Source organism: Passer domesticus, chromosome 20 (assembly GCF_036417665.1).
Source record: "Passer domesticus isolate bPasDom1 chromosome 20, bPasDom1.hap1, whole genome shotgun sequence".
Taxonomy (NCBI): Eukaryota; Metazoa; Chordata; class Aves; order Passeriformes; family Passeridae; genus Passer; species Passer domesticus.
The window spans coordinates 1,598,907-1,614,860 of NC_087493.1; the positions used below are offsets into that span (position 1 = coordinate 1,598,907).

The 15,954-nt window shown below is 63.1% G+C and overlaps 1 protein-coding gene across 13 annotated transcripts in view; it reads right to left on the reverse strand.

The window, feature by feature from the left end:
- RBFOX3 (RNA binding fox-1 homolog 3) overlaps positions 1-15,954 on the reverse strand; it is a 139,316-nt gene that overhangs the window by 19,469 nt on the left and 103,893 nt on the right. For 7 of the 13 annotated variants that reach the window (XM_064395462.1, XM_064395461.1, XM_064395457.1 and 4 more), the window contains 2 exons: positions 12,783-12,827; positions 2,346-2,682 (listed from right to left, as the gene is read on the reverse strand). The exons of 2 other annotated variants lie outside the window; for them this stretch is intronic. In XM_064395462.1, coding sequence (XP_064251532.1) covers positions 2,346-2,447 — 102 coding nt within the window. In that variant the 5' untranslated portion in view covers positions 2,448-2,682; positions 12,783-12,827. The remainder of the gene's footprint in view (positions 1-2,345; positions 2,683-12,782; positions 12,828-15,954) is intronic. 4 more of the 13 variants (XM_064395463.1, XM_064395464.1, XM_064395468.1 and 1 more) reach the window with 2 other exon arrangements.

Sequence of the window (15,954 nt, forward strand, 5' to 3'; positions counted from 1 at the left end):
AGGTGCCCACAGCACCTGGAAGAGCCACTGGCACTGCTGAGCCCTCCCCGGTGCTGGAAGAACTGAGGTTTTGTTGAGAGCTTCATTACTTGGTCATTCCTTCAAATCCCAACGCAGCTGAAAACGCTGGGGCTGGGAGCTATGGAACATCAGCAGCATCCTCAGGGACCAGTCCAGCCACAGGCTCCTGGCAGGGACAGCACTGTGTGAAGGGGGTGAGGGCAGTCACTGCGTGCAGAGCCTGCCGTGCCCCAGCTCCTGACCGACTGGCCAGCCCAGCAGACTCAGTCCTGGTCACTGGCTCAGGCACCATCATGGTACAACCTCCTTACAAACCCAGAAAGGGTTTGGACAGGGACCTGTAACCCAGAGGGTCACAACCAGGTCCCTCCAGACCCCATGGCACAGCCAACCCAGGGACAGTCAGTTGAATCCTCTCAGGTGTCCCTCCTACACAGAGATGAGCCAGGCCAGCTGGCCAGAGCCAGCTCTGGGGTGGAGGCGGCACAGGTGGACAGTCTAAAACCCAGAGCAAATTCAGAGCTAAAGCAGGTGCCCACCCGTTGAGGGGCCCATCAGCCACGCATGGCCCGTGCCCCTGTCCCACGTGATAGCCTCCAGTGACACCTTGTTGTCACACGCATCGGGAACACCTGTCCCCAAGTGCTGAGTGCAGAACCTCGGCACAGAATAAACCCCAGGAAGAGGATGGAGATTTTCACCTCCATCGTGCTCATCAGCCGGGTGAAAATCCAACTCCAAATCCTGTAACAAAACCCTCCTCCTGGCTTGCAAGTCCAGAGCTGCTGCCAAGGAGCAGGAGGCTTCTGGGAGAGCAGGGAGGAAGGGATGCAGAACACAACGGTCAAACCAAACCAGGCAGGGTGATGGGGGAACTGGGAGCTGCCAGGTGCAGAGCTGCACACCCAGGAAGGTTTCTGCTTCCCAGGGACCCACAGGTCCTCCTTCCCAGCCCTGCAGACACTGGGAGCACCCGTTGGGCCGTGCTGTCACCGCCACTGCTGCCAGACCCAGGCCAAGCCATGCCAGAGTGCTCTGCAGGGCCAGAGAGCAGCAGAGCTGAGCCCCTGCTGTGGCCAGGGACAGGGGATCCCAGCTGGAGAGGGACATCTCCCATGCTGCAAGACAGGCCCTGGGCACTCCAAGGCATTCTTGTGCTCCCTTCCTCGGGACAGAAACCATCCCCTGATCGGGTGGGGGTTCAGGGACAGTTTTTGCCCAGCGTCAGATGTGCGGCAGCCACAGGGACCTCAGTGCAGCTTTGGAAAGGGTGGAACCCAGCGCAGCCCTGGCTGTCCCCGGGCCCTGCCCACGGGAGGGTGCCGTAAATCACGCGCCTGCCTCGGCAGCCCTGCCGCAGCCCCCGTGCCCACGCCTGTGCAGCCAGCTCCGGCCTCCAGCGCGGGAGAGACACCTGGGCCTCGCCATCCCCACCTCCGCTGGCCACGACCCCGCTCGGGCACCACCACAGACACCCCAAGGGAGCAAACACTCCCCAGCCTTCCCCGCTGGGGCGGAGGGTTGGCACCTGCGTGCCTGTCCTCGCCGCTGGGTGAACCGCGCCGGCCATGCCAAGTGCAGGGAGGATGCCATGAATTTTTAAACTCCTGAAAGCACAAATGGAGTGGCTGGGAGACGGGATTTCCGACGCAGCACAGAGGCATTTGAGGAAGATGCTGCCTCTCCCAAGCTGCCCTTCCCCTGGGATGATGGGCCCAGAAACCCGGCACTCAGGGTCCAGCACAGGAACCAAGGGCAACCCTGTGGGAGAGCGAAACCTTGGCCCAGGTGAAGGACCAAGCTGACGACCTCAGCAGCCTCTATCTGGGCTGCCCAAGCCCGGCACTCGCCGGGCACCACGTGCCCCCAGTCCCTCTGCAGCAGCTTCCAGCGACATCGGGACAGCCCCACACCCGCCCGGCTGTGGACACGCACACATACGTGCACACACGTGTTCACGCACGAGCTCATCACCTTCCCTTCTGCTCAGGCCACGCAGGAGCCTCGTTCCTTCACCCGAGCATCCATCATCGCCAAGCGGCAGCCGCGCCGAGGCGGGGAAGCGCTGGAGGCGCGCCGGCGGCTCTGCCTGCCGCACTGCCCGCGCCTCTGCCCTGACCGAGCTCCCGCCGCCACGGCGGGGAACGCGGAGAAACCCCAAAAGCTGCAGCCGAGGAGCCCCGGCGCACAACTCCGGCTGCCGCGGGGCTGGAGCGGGGAGGCTGCGAGGAAGCTGTCAAGCTCTTACCCTCTGCCCAGAGGGAACCAGCCAGAAACACGTGCGAACCGGAAAGCAAAAAAATCCCCTGGAGAGGGTGGCTTACCTGTTGGAGGTAGAGGAAGGCTGGAGGACAGGGGAGAGAGTGAGGAAGCATGCCTGAGTTGGAGACAAGGAGGCAGCCCGAGTTAGCCATGGAGCACAGCATGTGTCGACAGGTAGCCGTGGAGCTGCTCGCGGGTCCGTCCTCTTCCGCACACCGCTATCCACCGCTATCCTCGTCTTCCCGGCTGGCCCCTCGGGCTCTCCCCTCCTCGCCGTCCCTCCCGACCCCTCGGCGCTAGTTAGGAGGGTTCATCTGCGGCAGGCCGGCCGCGCCGCCGCCGGAGCAGCGCTTGGCTCTTCACTTCGGGGCCATTAGACACTGGCACTGAGCGCACGGTCTGCAAAGGGTGTGCGTGAGCCAGAGCGGAGCGGGAGAGAAAGGAAGGGGAGGAGGAAGGAGAGAGGGCTCGGGAGCGAAATAAAAGGGGTGGGAGTTGGAGGAGGAGGGGGAGTCCCCTGTGCATTCAGACATCAAACAGAGCTCTGTATAAAATGAAGAGAATCCGTAATGACATGAGAACAGCTGATCCCGCACTTAACCCCTCCACCGCCGCCGCTCTGCAGATGGCTTCCCCGCCGCCCTCGCCACCCGGCCGCACGCTGGGGAAGCAACCGGGCAGGACGGGGCCGGGCGGGCAGAGCCGGCTCCGCTCCCGGCTCCGCTCCCAGGGGAGGGGAGGCTCTTACCGGGAGTCGCGGCGCTGCGGCGCGGTGCCGCGGGAAGCCGTGCGGGCAGCGGCGGGGCTGCCGGGGACTCCCCCGTGCTCACTCCGCCGCACACGTGCACACCGCCACGCTCTCGCCGCGAGACGCCGGCGCTGCCGGGCCCCGGGAGCCGTGCAGCAGCCCCGGCTCCGCCTCCCCGGAGCCACCGGCCCCGCACGGCCCCGCAGGCGCGGGCAGCCCGCAGCGTTCCCTGCCGGACCAGCCGCACCTCACCGATGCCCGCATGCCCTGGGCACCACTGCTCAACCCTGCCAAGGTGTGGGAGCCCCGGGCAGGGCCCTGTGAGTCCCCACCTGCCTGCCCGTCCCCCAGGCACGGAGGGCTGTGGGGACCCCTGCCCCTTGGGGTGACATGAGGGGCGCTGCCCCCTGGCACTGGCTCCCCTGCACTCCCCAAGCGATGGGGACCCTCTGCCCCAAGACCCACAGAGGTCAGCCCCGGCAGGGCTCCAGAGGTGCTCTGGCGTTTCCAGGGGCCCTGCGGTGCTGCCAGCAGCCCTGACGCATCCACACCACACTCACCACTGTCACAGCTGCCATGGCAATAGCCTACGTGCCGGTGCCCGCGAGGGACAGCCGCGTGTGTTCGCTCGGGTCCCGTCCCACCTCCACCCAGCCGGGCCCCACAGCAGCCCCGGCACTGCCGGGGGTCCCTCCCTGGTGCCCACGCCTCGGCAGCACCGTGCCCGGCTCCGGAGCCATGGCAGTGCCGAGGCTGCCAGGCTGGCATTGTGCTGGGGCATGTAGGAAACGAAGCCTGGGCTCGGCTCAGTTTCCGTCTTGGCCAAATGTGATGCACAAAGGCAGGGCTGTGCCAGCAGCTGCTGATGCTCCGTCTCTGCCGGAGCCTCCAGCACACGACCAGCCGTTTGGAGCTGGGATTTTCCACAGTATCCCCAGGCAGAGTGACATGCTGCAGTGTCCTGGTACACTCGCAGCAGTTACGGCTTCTGCTGCAGACACTCCAGAGCAGCAGTGTGTGGCATGGCCAGCCCGGAGCACAGGGAAAACCTGCTGCAAACAGCTCTGGAAGAGCCATCCTGGGAAAGCAGTGTGGGGCCAAGGGGGTGCCAGCCCCTCCCAGCAGGTCCTGAAGCTTGGGGAACTACACTCCAAAGGGACTGCAGGGACCCAGATTAGGGAGAGGATGGCAGACCTGGGGGAGGCCTTGTCACCACCACCTTTGTCACCACCTTGTGGCACTGGGTACGAAAAAGGTCCAGCAGTGACATCTGCTGCCAACAGCATCCCCAGGCACTGCTCCCTGTGGATGCCCACCACAGCTGCTCCCCCTCCAGCTCCAAGGACCACGACAGAAGCAGCGGCCCCTTCAACTCACTGTGCTGCTCAGACCCCTGAGCACCTGCAGGCTCCAGCTTCCCTTCCCAGAGACCCCCATGGCCGGGGTGCCATGCCCTCCTGTGCCCTCCAGCACCCGGGGAAGGATGTGGCACAGCTCTGAAAGGACAAGTGCGTCCCCCCACGGCCCTTGGTGCAGTGAACGGGGCTCCCCCAGGAACCCGCATGCACCCGAGCACCATGGAGACCTCCAGCAGGCAGCTCCAAAGGCCCTGGCTCCACTGCAGCTCCTGGAGGTGACAATGGCAGGGCACCGCCTGGCACACTGGCCTTGCGGTGCCCAGCTAAGCCAACCACGTGAGGCAGGAACGGGCTCCAGGATGAGGTAATCTGCCCATCCTCCCCCGCGCCGCTCCGGCCAGGGTGACTCAAAGGCATTCCTGGCCGGTGGCAGCACCACAAGTGCTGGCACTGCCCCGAGCCAGCAGCGAAATGGGCACAGCTCTGCAAGCTGAGCAAGTGGAGTCCCTTCTCCTGCCATCACCAGTGCGTGCCTGGCTGCAGAGATGTCCCTCTGCAGAGGGGAGCCCCGGGGACACGGGCCGGGCAGGGTGGCACCAAGCCCCCAGTCAGCTCCAGTGGGAACACCGTGCTGGCACCACTGGCTGGGTTCCCTCGCCCTGCTGCTCCCTGTGACACTGTGCCACAGTCCCAGCCAGCAGCCTGGCGGTGGCACCAGGGCAGTGCCCAGCCCGGCAGAGCCGCAGCCCCGGAGGAGCACCTCCAAAACTGAAGCCTCCTGGAACGAAAGTTTATTTATCTGTTTAATTAAGATGTGTTCACCAGGCGCACAGACCCCATTCCATCTGTCTCACTTACAGCCGTGTCCCAGTAAAATTAAACCTAATAAATATCAGCAGAGGGAAAGCAAAGGGCACGTGTGAGATATACGATCAAAGGCTGAATTGCACAGGGCTGCAGTTCTCAGCACATCTCTCTCTGCCCTTCGGGGCTGGGCTGGCGCTGCGCTCCCCGCTCAGGATGGGGCTGCCTTTCCTTCAAATCAGCACAATTCCCAGGTTTTTTTTGGTTTTTTTTTTTTTTAATGAACCCTTCAGGGCTCCTTGGTTTTGTTTTCTGGAAGAGGGAGAACAACATGGCACCGGGACAGGAGTGGTCTTGGCCACTGTTCTGGTGCTGGAGCCAAGGGCAAGAGCCTGCACTGGGAGCACTGGTGGGCATGTACCCCCAAACCACTGAGGGAAACTGAGGGAACTTGCCAGGGGCACTGCAGCACATCTGGCTGCTCCAGGCACCGGGATGGACCTGCTGCCCAGTGGAGAGCTGCTGGGAGATGCCCGAGCAGCCAGTGTGGTGCCACCCTCTCCTTGGGAAATGGCAGCAAAGCCCAGGCTTCCTCCAAGGGACATCCCACCATCTGGGAGCTTCATCCATGAGGAACGAGGCCCAGGGGTCTGCCTGGAGCCCCCAGCCCCGCTGAGCACACGGTGGCACATCCGGGTACCAAGGGCCCTGCATGGGCTGCACCAAGCCCTGAGCCCCTGTCAGAGCTGCTGCCAGCCCAGAGCTGGCCCAGCCCCATGCCCAGATTCCGACCCACAGGAATCCCAGTGGGAATCCCAGTGCCTGGCAGCAGGGTTCCTCCGGGGAGCCCCGTGTTTCCTCTCCCAGCAGAGAGGATGACGCGATGCCCGGGCCCTGCCATGGGGCACGGGGCGTCCTGGGGGCTGCTGCTGTTCAGTGGGACCCCGTGGTCCCTGCAGCACTCTCCCACAGGGCCAACCCCAATGCTGACACTCGTGAGAGCTGCCGAGGAGGGCTGCAGATCAGGAAAGACACAACCTCTGCCAGGAGGGCCCTGGAGGCCGGACAAGGGAGATCAGGTGCTCCAGCCTCCCTGGGGCCATCCTGTGAGTGCAGGGCTGGCAGCACACCAGCACCCAGGGACAGCGGTACCAACCTGATCCTCTCCTCCCACCCACTCCAAATGCCCCCAAGCCGAGGCATTCACTAATTAGAAGCTCATTAGTAGTTATTCAAAGACATCAAGCAATTAGATGAAGATGAAGGCATTGACAGATCTGAGCTCCTTTGTGACAAGGAACATCCCATGGCAAGGAAGGTCCCACGTCCCCTGTACCTTGGCCACAGGGATGGCCCCAACTTAGGGCATGGACCAGGACAGCAAGAAGGGACTGGCAAGCCTCCCTGGCACCCTGTTCAACCACTCCATCTTCCCCTGATCCTTCCTCCTCCTCCTCCAGCAGCTCTCAGAGGTCACTGGAGCCACTCTGAGCGCCTGCTCTGAACTCCCAAAGATGGAGCACCCAGGTAGGACCTCACCAGGTGAGGAGGGGACTGTGACCAAACCACAGCCAGTGTCTGAGACAGCAGCTGTGGCAGGAGGAGGGGAGCAGGAATGGAGGGAAAGCACTTGGAAGTGTAATGGGATCCAGGGAAAAAAATGCCCCATGAGGATGTTCCAGACCCACTGTGGGGAGAACAGGATGGGGCCTGGGGATCTGCCAGCCTCTGGCCAGAGCTGCCAGCACCGTGCAGAACAGGACAGCAGCTGGGCCAGCACCTGGGGATGTTCCACAACCTCCCGTGCCACCCCTCCTCTGCCCTTGAGCCACTTGGGCAGGGACAGGAGCCCTGGTGCTCTCCACATAATGGCACCTGCTTGCAGCTGTCCCCTGTGCCCATCACCCAGCACAAAGAGGGGCACAGGGACCCCCAGCAGCCAGTGCATCCAGCACAAACACAGGACCCCCAGCAGCCAGTGCATCCAGCACAAACACAGGACCCCCAGCAGGCAGTCCCATCTCTGCCCTGGCTCCCTGCAGGACACTCGGGGCAGCTCCTCAGGGACACAGCTCACACCCCTGGCTGGGCAGCACGAGCCACAGCCTGTCACCGTGCCTGGCTCCTCGCCTCTGCCCGTGTCACCCTTCCTGAAGCCCTTTCACTTGACAAAATACTTACATGAAATGGCAATTAGGCTCCCTGGATTTAATGAGAACTAACCTGCAGCAGCAGCAGCGTGGCAGAGCAGCTGCTGCCAAGCACTTTGAGCCTACAGGCTGGGTGGGCAGTGCTGGGGACCACAGCAGGGGACAGGGAGAATGGCTGTACCGTGCTCGCAGGGTCACCAGGGCCAGGAGCACGGCCACCAACACTGGGGCCAGGGCCAGCACCACCACCAGGCCCAGCACAGACTGAAAAAAGGAGGAAGGACTGGTGGAGGATGATGCAAGGAAGGAGCAACTGCAGACCAGGAACATGAAATGCTGCATGCCCAGGGTCCCCCTCTTCCCTGAGACCAACTCCACTGCCTGACAAAGGGTTCCCAAGAAAAAGCCCCTCTGAACTGGCAGCTCTGTGCCTCAAAGGCTGCTGGGGGGCTTCAGCAGCAGCCCCCGGGGTACCAGCACATGGCACACAACAGGAGGGGACCAAGCCACCCCAAGCAGGGGTGGCACTGCCAGTGTGGGCAGGGGCACTGGGCTGGGACCCACCTGAGCAGCAGACAGGTGAGGTGGGCACGGGGGAACACCAGGCTGGAGGTACTCCAGAAGCAAACACTCCATCCTCATAATAGGATTTTTTTTTTTAAATGCACAGAGAGGATGCTAAATGCACAGAGTTTTTAAATGCACAGAGTTAGTGCTAAACAGGTGCTGTGACCCAGGGCACACTTTATAAATCGTAGCATTTACAGACCCCTTCTTCCCCTTGCCCCACACACACTTAATTTCTCTGCAATTACTGTTTGTTTGAAGGCATTTTGCTTTAGCATCTCAGCCCGTTGAGGTGTTGATGACTGAGCCACCAGAGCTCTCCTGTCACACAGGGGTACCAGACTCTGCTTCCTCCCACGCCGCGACGGAGAGACGCCCACGATGCCGAGAAGTGACAAAGCTCACTGCTCTGCCGGGAGCACAGCCCTCGCCCTGCCCCTCCCAGCACAGCTGGGGATGCCACCATGCAGGGCTGGGACCGGCTGTCCTGGGCTGGCTGGCTCTGTGTGCCACACAGGACAGGGAACAGAGAGCCTGGAGTGCCACTGCCCCACAGCCAGAGTGGTGTGGGATGCTGTGCCCGGTGGGAATGGGCACCCCACACCACCCGTGCCTGCTCAGCCCAGCCCTGCAGAGCCACACAGCTCTGCCCTGCTCTCCAGCTGTGGTGGGGTTCAGTCCCTGGGCACAATTAGCACCGAGGCAGGAGGCTGTGCCAGCCCTGACAGGCGCTGGAGCCGTGGCAGCGCTGACATCCTCATGACAAAGCACCCTGCACCTGAAAGCTGCTTCCTGAGGAACAATGAATTCGCAGTATCCTCCTCCTCCTCCTCCCCATAAGCTCCTTTCCCCCTTTGCCTGCCTCTGCCCACGCTGTCCCCTGCTCCCAAATCCAGGACAGCACAATTCCCTGGAGCCTGTAAGCCCCACCAGAGCGCTGCTGCCCCTCGCCACCTCTCAGGGGGCAGGTGAAGGAGCAGGTGCCACTGGCTTGCAGCCTCTGCTGGTAGGCTGGGGTGCCATGGGAAGACCCTGGGGTGGTGCAGAGCCTGATACAGCCCAGCTCCCAGCTCTGGGGAGCGAGTGGAGCTCCATGGGGCACTGCTGGCTCCAGCTCTGCTCTGCTCACTGTCCCAGCTGCACCCAGACTGGGGCTCACACCCACACTCAGTGTCCAGCCTCCAGCAAAGGGCCTGGACAGACCCTGTCCCCTGCTCTCCATGGCTGCTCCAAGCTCTGAGATGTTTGGGTAGGTGTCAGCCTGTCCCCCCTCCAGCCATGGCCTTGTGCCCTGCTAGAGCAGGGAGAGCTGAGCCCCCATGCCCAGCCCACTCCCCAGCCATGCCCCTCGCTCTGGGCATCCCCCCAAGCCTCAGAACCCCTGAGCAGGGACTGCTGTGGGGGGACTTTGGGGTCCACAAGGGGATCTCAGGGTCCCCATGGTAGGTTTCCCTCAGTAGCCTCAGGAATTTCAGGCCTGGGACAAAATGTGGGCGCTGCCCCACAAGCATCTGCCAAGATCCTGGGTGGGCACCGTGAGAGGGGGCTGCAGCTCTGCACAGAGCCATCACCTCAATGTCCCACTGTCACCACAGAGCACCGTCCCCTCCCAGGACAGCCAGAGCCCACCAGTGACCACCAAAGCACAGCTGGGGCAAGGGTTTGGTGCTGGCCAGGGCAGGCAGCACCGCACGGAGCTTGGGCAGGGCAGTGCAGAAGCAGGAGGGCAGCCGGGGGTGCCCAGGCAGAGACCCCTGCCTGGCCCCAGCCCTGCAGCCCTGCCCTGCTGCCAGCCGGGCAGAGAGTGCCGACCACAGGGGAAGCTCTCCCTGGAGCCCCGGAGTGCAAAACCACCCCGATCCTGAGCGAAACCTCAGCAGACGGGGAGGGCAGCGCCCACCCTTGGCAGCGGTACCTACCCAAAAATACATCATCGGGGCTGAGGGGCTCGGCGGGGCTGGCTGGGAGGGCGATGGGCGATGGGAGGGCGATGGGAGGAGGGCGATGGGAGCTGCTCCCGACGCGGCTGCACCGGCCCCGCTCCTCCGGGCTGCTCTGTGCCCGCCGTCTGTCCGGCTCCGGCGCCGAGGGCCGGTGCTCCCGGTGCTCCCGGTGCCCCCGCTGCTCCCGGAGCTCCCGGAGCTCGCTCGCCTCCGTCCCTGGAGGGCTCGGAGCCGGCGGGCAGCCCCCGGCACGCTGCTGGGGCAGGGCAGGGGCCGGGGGCACCGGGGCAGCGCCTTGGGCAGCGCTTTATCCACCCCGGGGAAAATGGGGAGGAAGAAAAAATTAAATCCTCTCCAGTGTCTCCGAGGGCCAAAGGGAAGGGCGAGCGTGTGAGGGACGCCAGCCCGGGGGTGAGCCGGGGAGGGTGCGGGACCGGGCTGGGCGCCGGGGGCCGCGGCTCCCGCTGACACTCCGAGCAGCCGATGTCTGCCTCAGCGTTTTTCAAGATACCCTGTCAATAGGGGAACCCGCCGCTCACAGTTAACCTGCGAGGTGCCAGCCGGCTGCCGGCCCCGCGGGTGCCAGATCCCCGCTGCCATCGCGGGCACGGCCGGCCGGGATGCTCAGCCTGCTCCGCCTGGGATGCTCTGTGCCCCCGGGTTTTGGAGAAGCCGAGCAGCGCCCCGGGGGGGACAGAGCACCGCCCAGCCCCCATGTGCAAGGGGGAGCCATGGGGACAGTCCCTGGAGCCCGGGATGTGGCCATGGACTGCACCCAGAAATCCCAGCCAGCACCAGGGCAGCCCCCGGCAGAGCCCCGGGCAGAGCAGCAGGACGGGACAGGGACACAGCGAGGGGCTGGCCATGGCGTGGCCCCTGGGGGTGGGTCGGGGGTCCTGCACACAAACCCCAGCAGCCCCTGGCACTCAGTGCAGGCTTGGCAGCCGGGCAGTGCTGCTCCTCGGGCTCTAAATCTCTGTCCTCCAGGGGCACGCGGTGCAAGGAGCGAGGGGACCACGAGCGCTGAACCAGGCGTGGTATGAGGGAATAAATAAGGATAAGGGAAGCAGAGGAGTGAGGGGGGCAGCAGATTGGTCTCCGGGGCCCAGCTGGTTCTGACATCTACAGCCCCATAATCATATTCAGAGCAGCTCCAGGCTGGAGGCAGCTCTCCTCCAGCACGGCAATAAACGAGAGCAACACTCTCAATAATTCAGCACCAGGAGAGGGTGATAAAGCAGCAGAGGCACCACTGCAGGCAGCTGGGGCAGGGGGCTCCCTGCTCCCTCTTATATCTCCGTGATCCAAACCCTTTCCTCTCTCTCTGCAGCCTGTAAAGGCAGCCCCAGCTGTGACTTGGGGTCCCCCCCAGCCTGCCAGACCCCCCAGCCCTGCTGTATGGGACAGACAGAGGGGTCCAGCGCAGCAGAAGGAAACCCCTCCATCACCAGCAGACAAAACCTGAGGGGTCACTGGACAGGGCTCAGAACCCTCCTGGAGCCAGGGCAGGACCAGCAGCACAAGCACCTCCCCAGCTTCCTTCCCAGCAGCTTTCCACCCTCTCCCAGTGCAGCCCCCCACACCCACACAAACAGAGCCCAGAGCCGGATCCCAAACGTCCCACGCAGAGCGGGCACGGGGCAGCTGAGCTGCAGGACACCCACCCTGCTGCCCTCCCCTCCTCCAGACACAGCCAGTGGCCACAGCCCAGGGCTGACCTGAGCCCTCCGACCCCACACACAGCAGGGCACTGAGCAAAGCCCCCCCTGAGCACGGGAAGTGAAGCACTGAGACATCAGCAAGCCCAGGGGTGGGGGCAGCCCTGGCCCCACAGCCCCCCTTGCACTGGCCAGAGTCCCCAGGCACACAGCCCAGCCCAGCCTGGCTCCCTGCAAGCCCTGCTCCCACCCAGCCCACCTGCTCCTCCTAGCAGCTCTTTTTCCCCATTTCCCACGGGATCTCAGGACCCTTCCAGACCACAATCCCTCCCAGCAGGTCACCTCCATCCTTGTCCTGTACGTGCCAAGGATGGGAGTGTTCCCCTGCCAGACACCTCTCCATAGCTTTGCAAGGGGCAGCTCCTGCAGCACAGTGCCCCTGCCCTGGTCCCATCACCCCTGGGCCCACTGGCACCCTCAGGCCATGCCAGGGCCCAGAGCTATGGATGCACCAGACTCATCCTCTGCAGCCCTCGGCTTTCTTTGCTCCTCTGCTTCACTGCCTTTGACAGGGGAGCACTGTACTCAGTGGGATGGACCCTGGGGGGATGCAGGGTCCCCTCTTGGGGTGGTGGGGTGCCCCTACTGCTGCAAAGTCCAGTAATGTGAGGCTGGGACAGGAAGGGGTCACCCACACCTGACCACTGGGCACCAAGCTGGCAGAGGGCACCTGTCCTGGTCCACCTTCCCCTCTCATCAGCCATGCCCTGCCTCAGCCTGGGGACACTAGGAGCTGTTGTGACACCTCCCAGAACCCTGGGGACAAACATCTCCTGGGGTGGGCAACTGCAACAGACTGGGGCTGTGGGCTGCTCTTTGCCCCCAGGAGGGACAGGGATCCTGGGTCCTCCAGGGAAGGCTCCTGGGAGCCGCACGGTATGGACAGACAGCAGGTCAGCACACACGGACACTCACAGGCACGTCACTCTCAGCTCCCCTCATGCAGGATTCACCTCACACCTGCGTGGGGCCCAACACCAGGGGGGAGCAGGGGGCTGCTGGCAGAGGGGAGGGGGCAGCCTTCCCCCCATCCCTGCCCTGAGCACGGCTCTGTGCCCACCAGCCCTGCCCGAGCCCTGAGCCACAGGCTGAGGGTGCTGGCCTGCCCTGCCCCCTGCCAGCCCCACACATGCAGGTTCAGCGTGCAGGAGGGACCCGGGAGCAGCCAAGGCAGAGCCCAACGCAGGAACTGCCATCCAAACCCTCCGTACCTTTTATTCAGCCCAGCTCCTCCCGCGGCGCTTGCACTGGGCTCTCTAGAAAAGACAGGGAAGAGGAGGAAGAATTAAAATCAATGATCATCATCACTAACCTGCTACAGTCAGTGCTGTCTGCTCATCGACTGCACGGTGCTGGGATATGAGCATGGATGTGTTATTCCCTGGGCACTAGGGAGCCTGTGCTGGTCAGGGGCTGGTGGCCAGGCCAGGGCTCAGCCCAGGGCAGCCGAGCAGCATGAGCACCCACCAGCACCATGCCCAGGGTGAGGGGCACAGGATCCCCCCTTCAGCTCCACCAGTGCACCTCAAACCCAACCCAGCTCACACACACCAGGGGTCCTTTCCTGGGCTCCCCTGCAAGCACAGCCCCACACACCCCCACGGGCTGGGACAGGGCACAGCTGCCATCCAAGTGCTGGCTGCACATCTGGGTTGGTGCATCCCAGGCCTTCTGCCCACGGCAGCACAGTGACTCCTCTCCTGTGAGGAGCAACCCCTGCGGCACGCGGCTCCGCTGCTCCCCTGGCTCTGGACACTTCTTGGAAATTAAGCCAAATTTCAAAGAAAACTTCCTGAAAGCTGCACTTCAGCTAATTGGCTTTTGCAGCGTGGCCAAGGCAAACATTCATCAATCATGTTAGACCCTCAGAAATAATGAGAATGGCTGATACAACCCCAGGAGTGGCTAAAGAATGGGGGAGCTGTGTGTGCCTGTACCCGCTGCTGCGGAGGCCAGCAAGGGCTGAGTCCCACCTGCCCAAGAGCTCAGCCCCCACTGCAGGGCCAGCACCCCCAGGTGAGGGTCCCGAGGGTGGCTGCAGGGACCCCGTGCCTGGAGGCTGCCCCGAGCCCACGGCAGTGCCAGGAGCACATGGCCCACGGACGGTCCGGCCGCTCAGGAAGCACAGAGACTGTTCCCAGGCACTGGTGTTAGCAAACACGGCTCTCAGCCGCGCAGCAGGATAATCAATTATGGTAATTCTTGCCTCAATGAATCAGATTCATGGAGGAGTACAGCTCATTAGGCTGGTGCTGACTTCCATTAGCACTCTTATGATAAAAACCCTCCCAACGCTCTCACCCTGCACGATGCGTTCACCAGGCTGGGGGTCTCCCCTCCCACCAGGACAGGGCAGACCCAGCTGTGGGATGTGGCTGTCCCAGAAAAGATGGTTGGGACTCCCTGGTTCCCAGCAGCGTGCTGACAGCCCTGGCCCTGCAGGCCTGGCAGACCCCAGCCACCGCTCCTGAGCTGTGCCACGGCTTCGCCAAGGAAGCGCCCACCAGGATCCCGGCTGGCAGCAGGAGATGGCACAGCAGGCCCAGAGCACTCCAGCAGCAGGGCTGGGAGAGCTGGGAGAGCCGGGAGAGCTGGGAGCCCAGCCTGCCTGCTCTGCCATGAATAATTGAGGCGGCGTGCTCCTGGGGGAGGCTCAGCCATGGGTAACGCCGCATTTCCCAAACACATTTCCCAAGGAAGGCGCCTTCTGAGAAGCTCCCCACAGCAAGGTGGGACCCGCAGCCAGGATGTGCCTCAGCTGGGACGTGCCAGGCACGGACAGGGGCTCGCCAAGCCCAGCTCCAGCCCAGGCAGACCCCTCTGGTGGTCCCGGCACACAGGGAGTGGGAGCTCAGCCAGAGCTCCCTGTCCGCAGTGGGAGAGGGAAGCTCCTGGCACAACATTGATGGGAGAGAGGCAGGAGCAGCTCTGGGCAGGATCTGGGGGTTCTTGGTCCAGTTTCTGCTTTTCTGGCAGCAGTCCAGGCTGGCTGACTCTACCTGGAACCTCACACAGCCTCAAAGGGACTCACTGCCAGCACAGGTGATCCCAGCCCAGCTAAACCTGGGTGAGAATCAGGGGGTCTGCACAAGAAATCAACCCGTGTCACCCCGCTGCACAGATCCCATGAAAGCTGCACCTCATCACTCCCTATCCCCACGCTGCAACCAAGGCAGGCCTGGCTCTGATCTGCTGGGAAACTTCTTGGTAGTTTCTCAAAGTACATTTTAACCCCCATTCCCTCCACCAAAAATCCTAAATTAATTTTGCTTTTAATTAAATTCATTAGCAAAGATTATCTGGCTGAGGAACAATAATGTCCCACCCCTCCCCCCACAGCCCTCTCTATTTATATCCCCATATACAGAACAGCAGCGAAAATTTCTTTATGGGCCATTAAAGGTTTAATGTTTAATTTATAACCACCTTCTCCGGCGGGTGGGATGGCCAGGCACAATGTCAACATTTTTAATTAAATGAGAAGGGATTTTTTTTTTTCCCAGCTAAGGAATATAAAACATCCCGTTCCCAGCAGCGTTGGAGGCAGGGGCAGGAGGGGCAGGGGCTGGGGCAGAGGCTGGCTCCTGCACAGCAGGTCTCAGGACACATTTCCCCACGATCCTGCTCTGCCCAGGGCTGAGCCAGGGCTGTTCCACACTGCTGGGCAGGAGCTGAGGCATGAGGGGCTCGGGCAGTGCCCAGAGGAGCCCTGGTGGGGCAGACAGGGGCCATCAGCAGCAGGACAGCTCTAGGACTGCCCAGCAGAGCCCTCCAGGCAGCAGCGCAGGTGTGGGAAGAGCAGTGCCATCCTGGGGACAGGGACAGCACGTGGTGCTGGGTGGCAGGTGCATGGCCCGCCAGGGTCCTGGCTGAGCACCAGCTCCTGTGCAGGTCCCTCGGGGGGCAGAGGTGACAGTGTGGCACTGCCACACCACGCCAGCATCGCTGGCCACCAGCCCCACCTGAGTAACAGCTGTGAGGCTCCCAGCCGAAATCCTTCCTTCAATTCCTGCTGGCCACTGGCACCTCCTCCCAGCCCGGGAGTGTGGCTCCTGTGGCATCACCACCTCCTTCCTGCCGGCCGGGACATCAAAGGGCTTCCAGTGCCACGCAATCAAAGTGCTTCCAGTGCCGTTCCTGGAACCTGCTGTGAGCCAGGGGCACCCACTGGAGAAGCCTGGCACCCCTGGCATCCCACTGGCACCCCTGGCACAGCCCTGTGGCACCCCTCAGGCACGGGAGCTGCGGGGAGCGTGTCTGGCTGTGCTGGCAGCCCCCACAGCCCCAGCAGGACAGTGCAGCCCCTCCTGCCTGGACAGCGGCGAGGGGCAGCTCCGAGCCACAGCTTTCCATTAATGGAGTGTTTTATCTTACAGGAGAGAT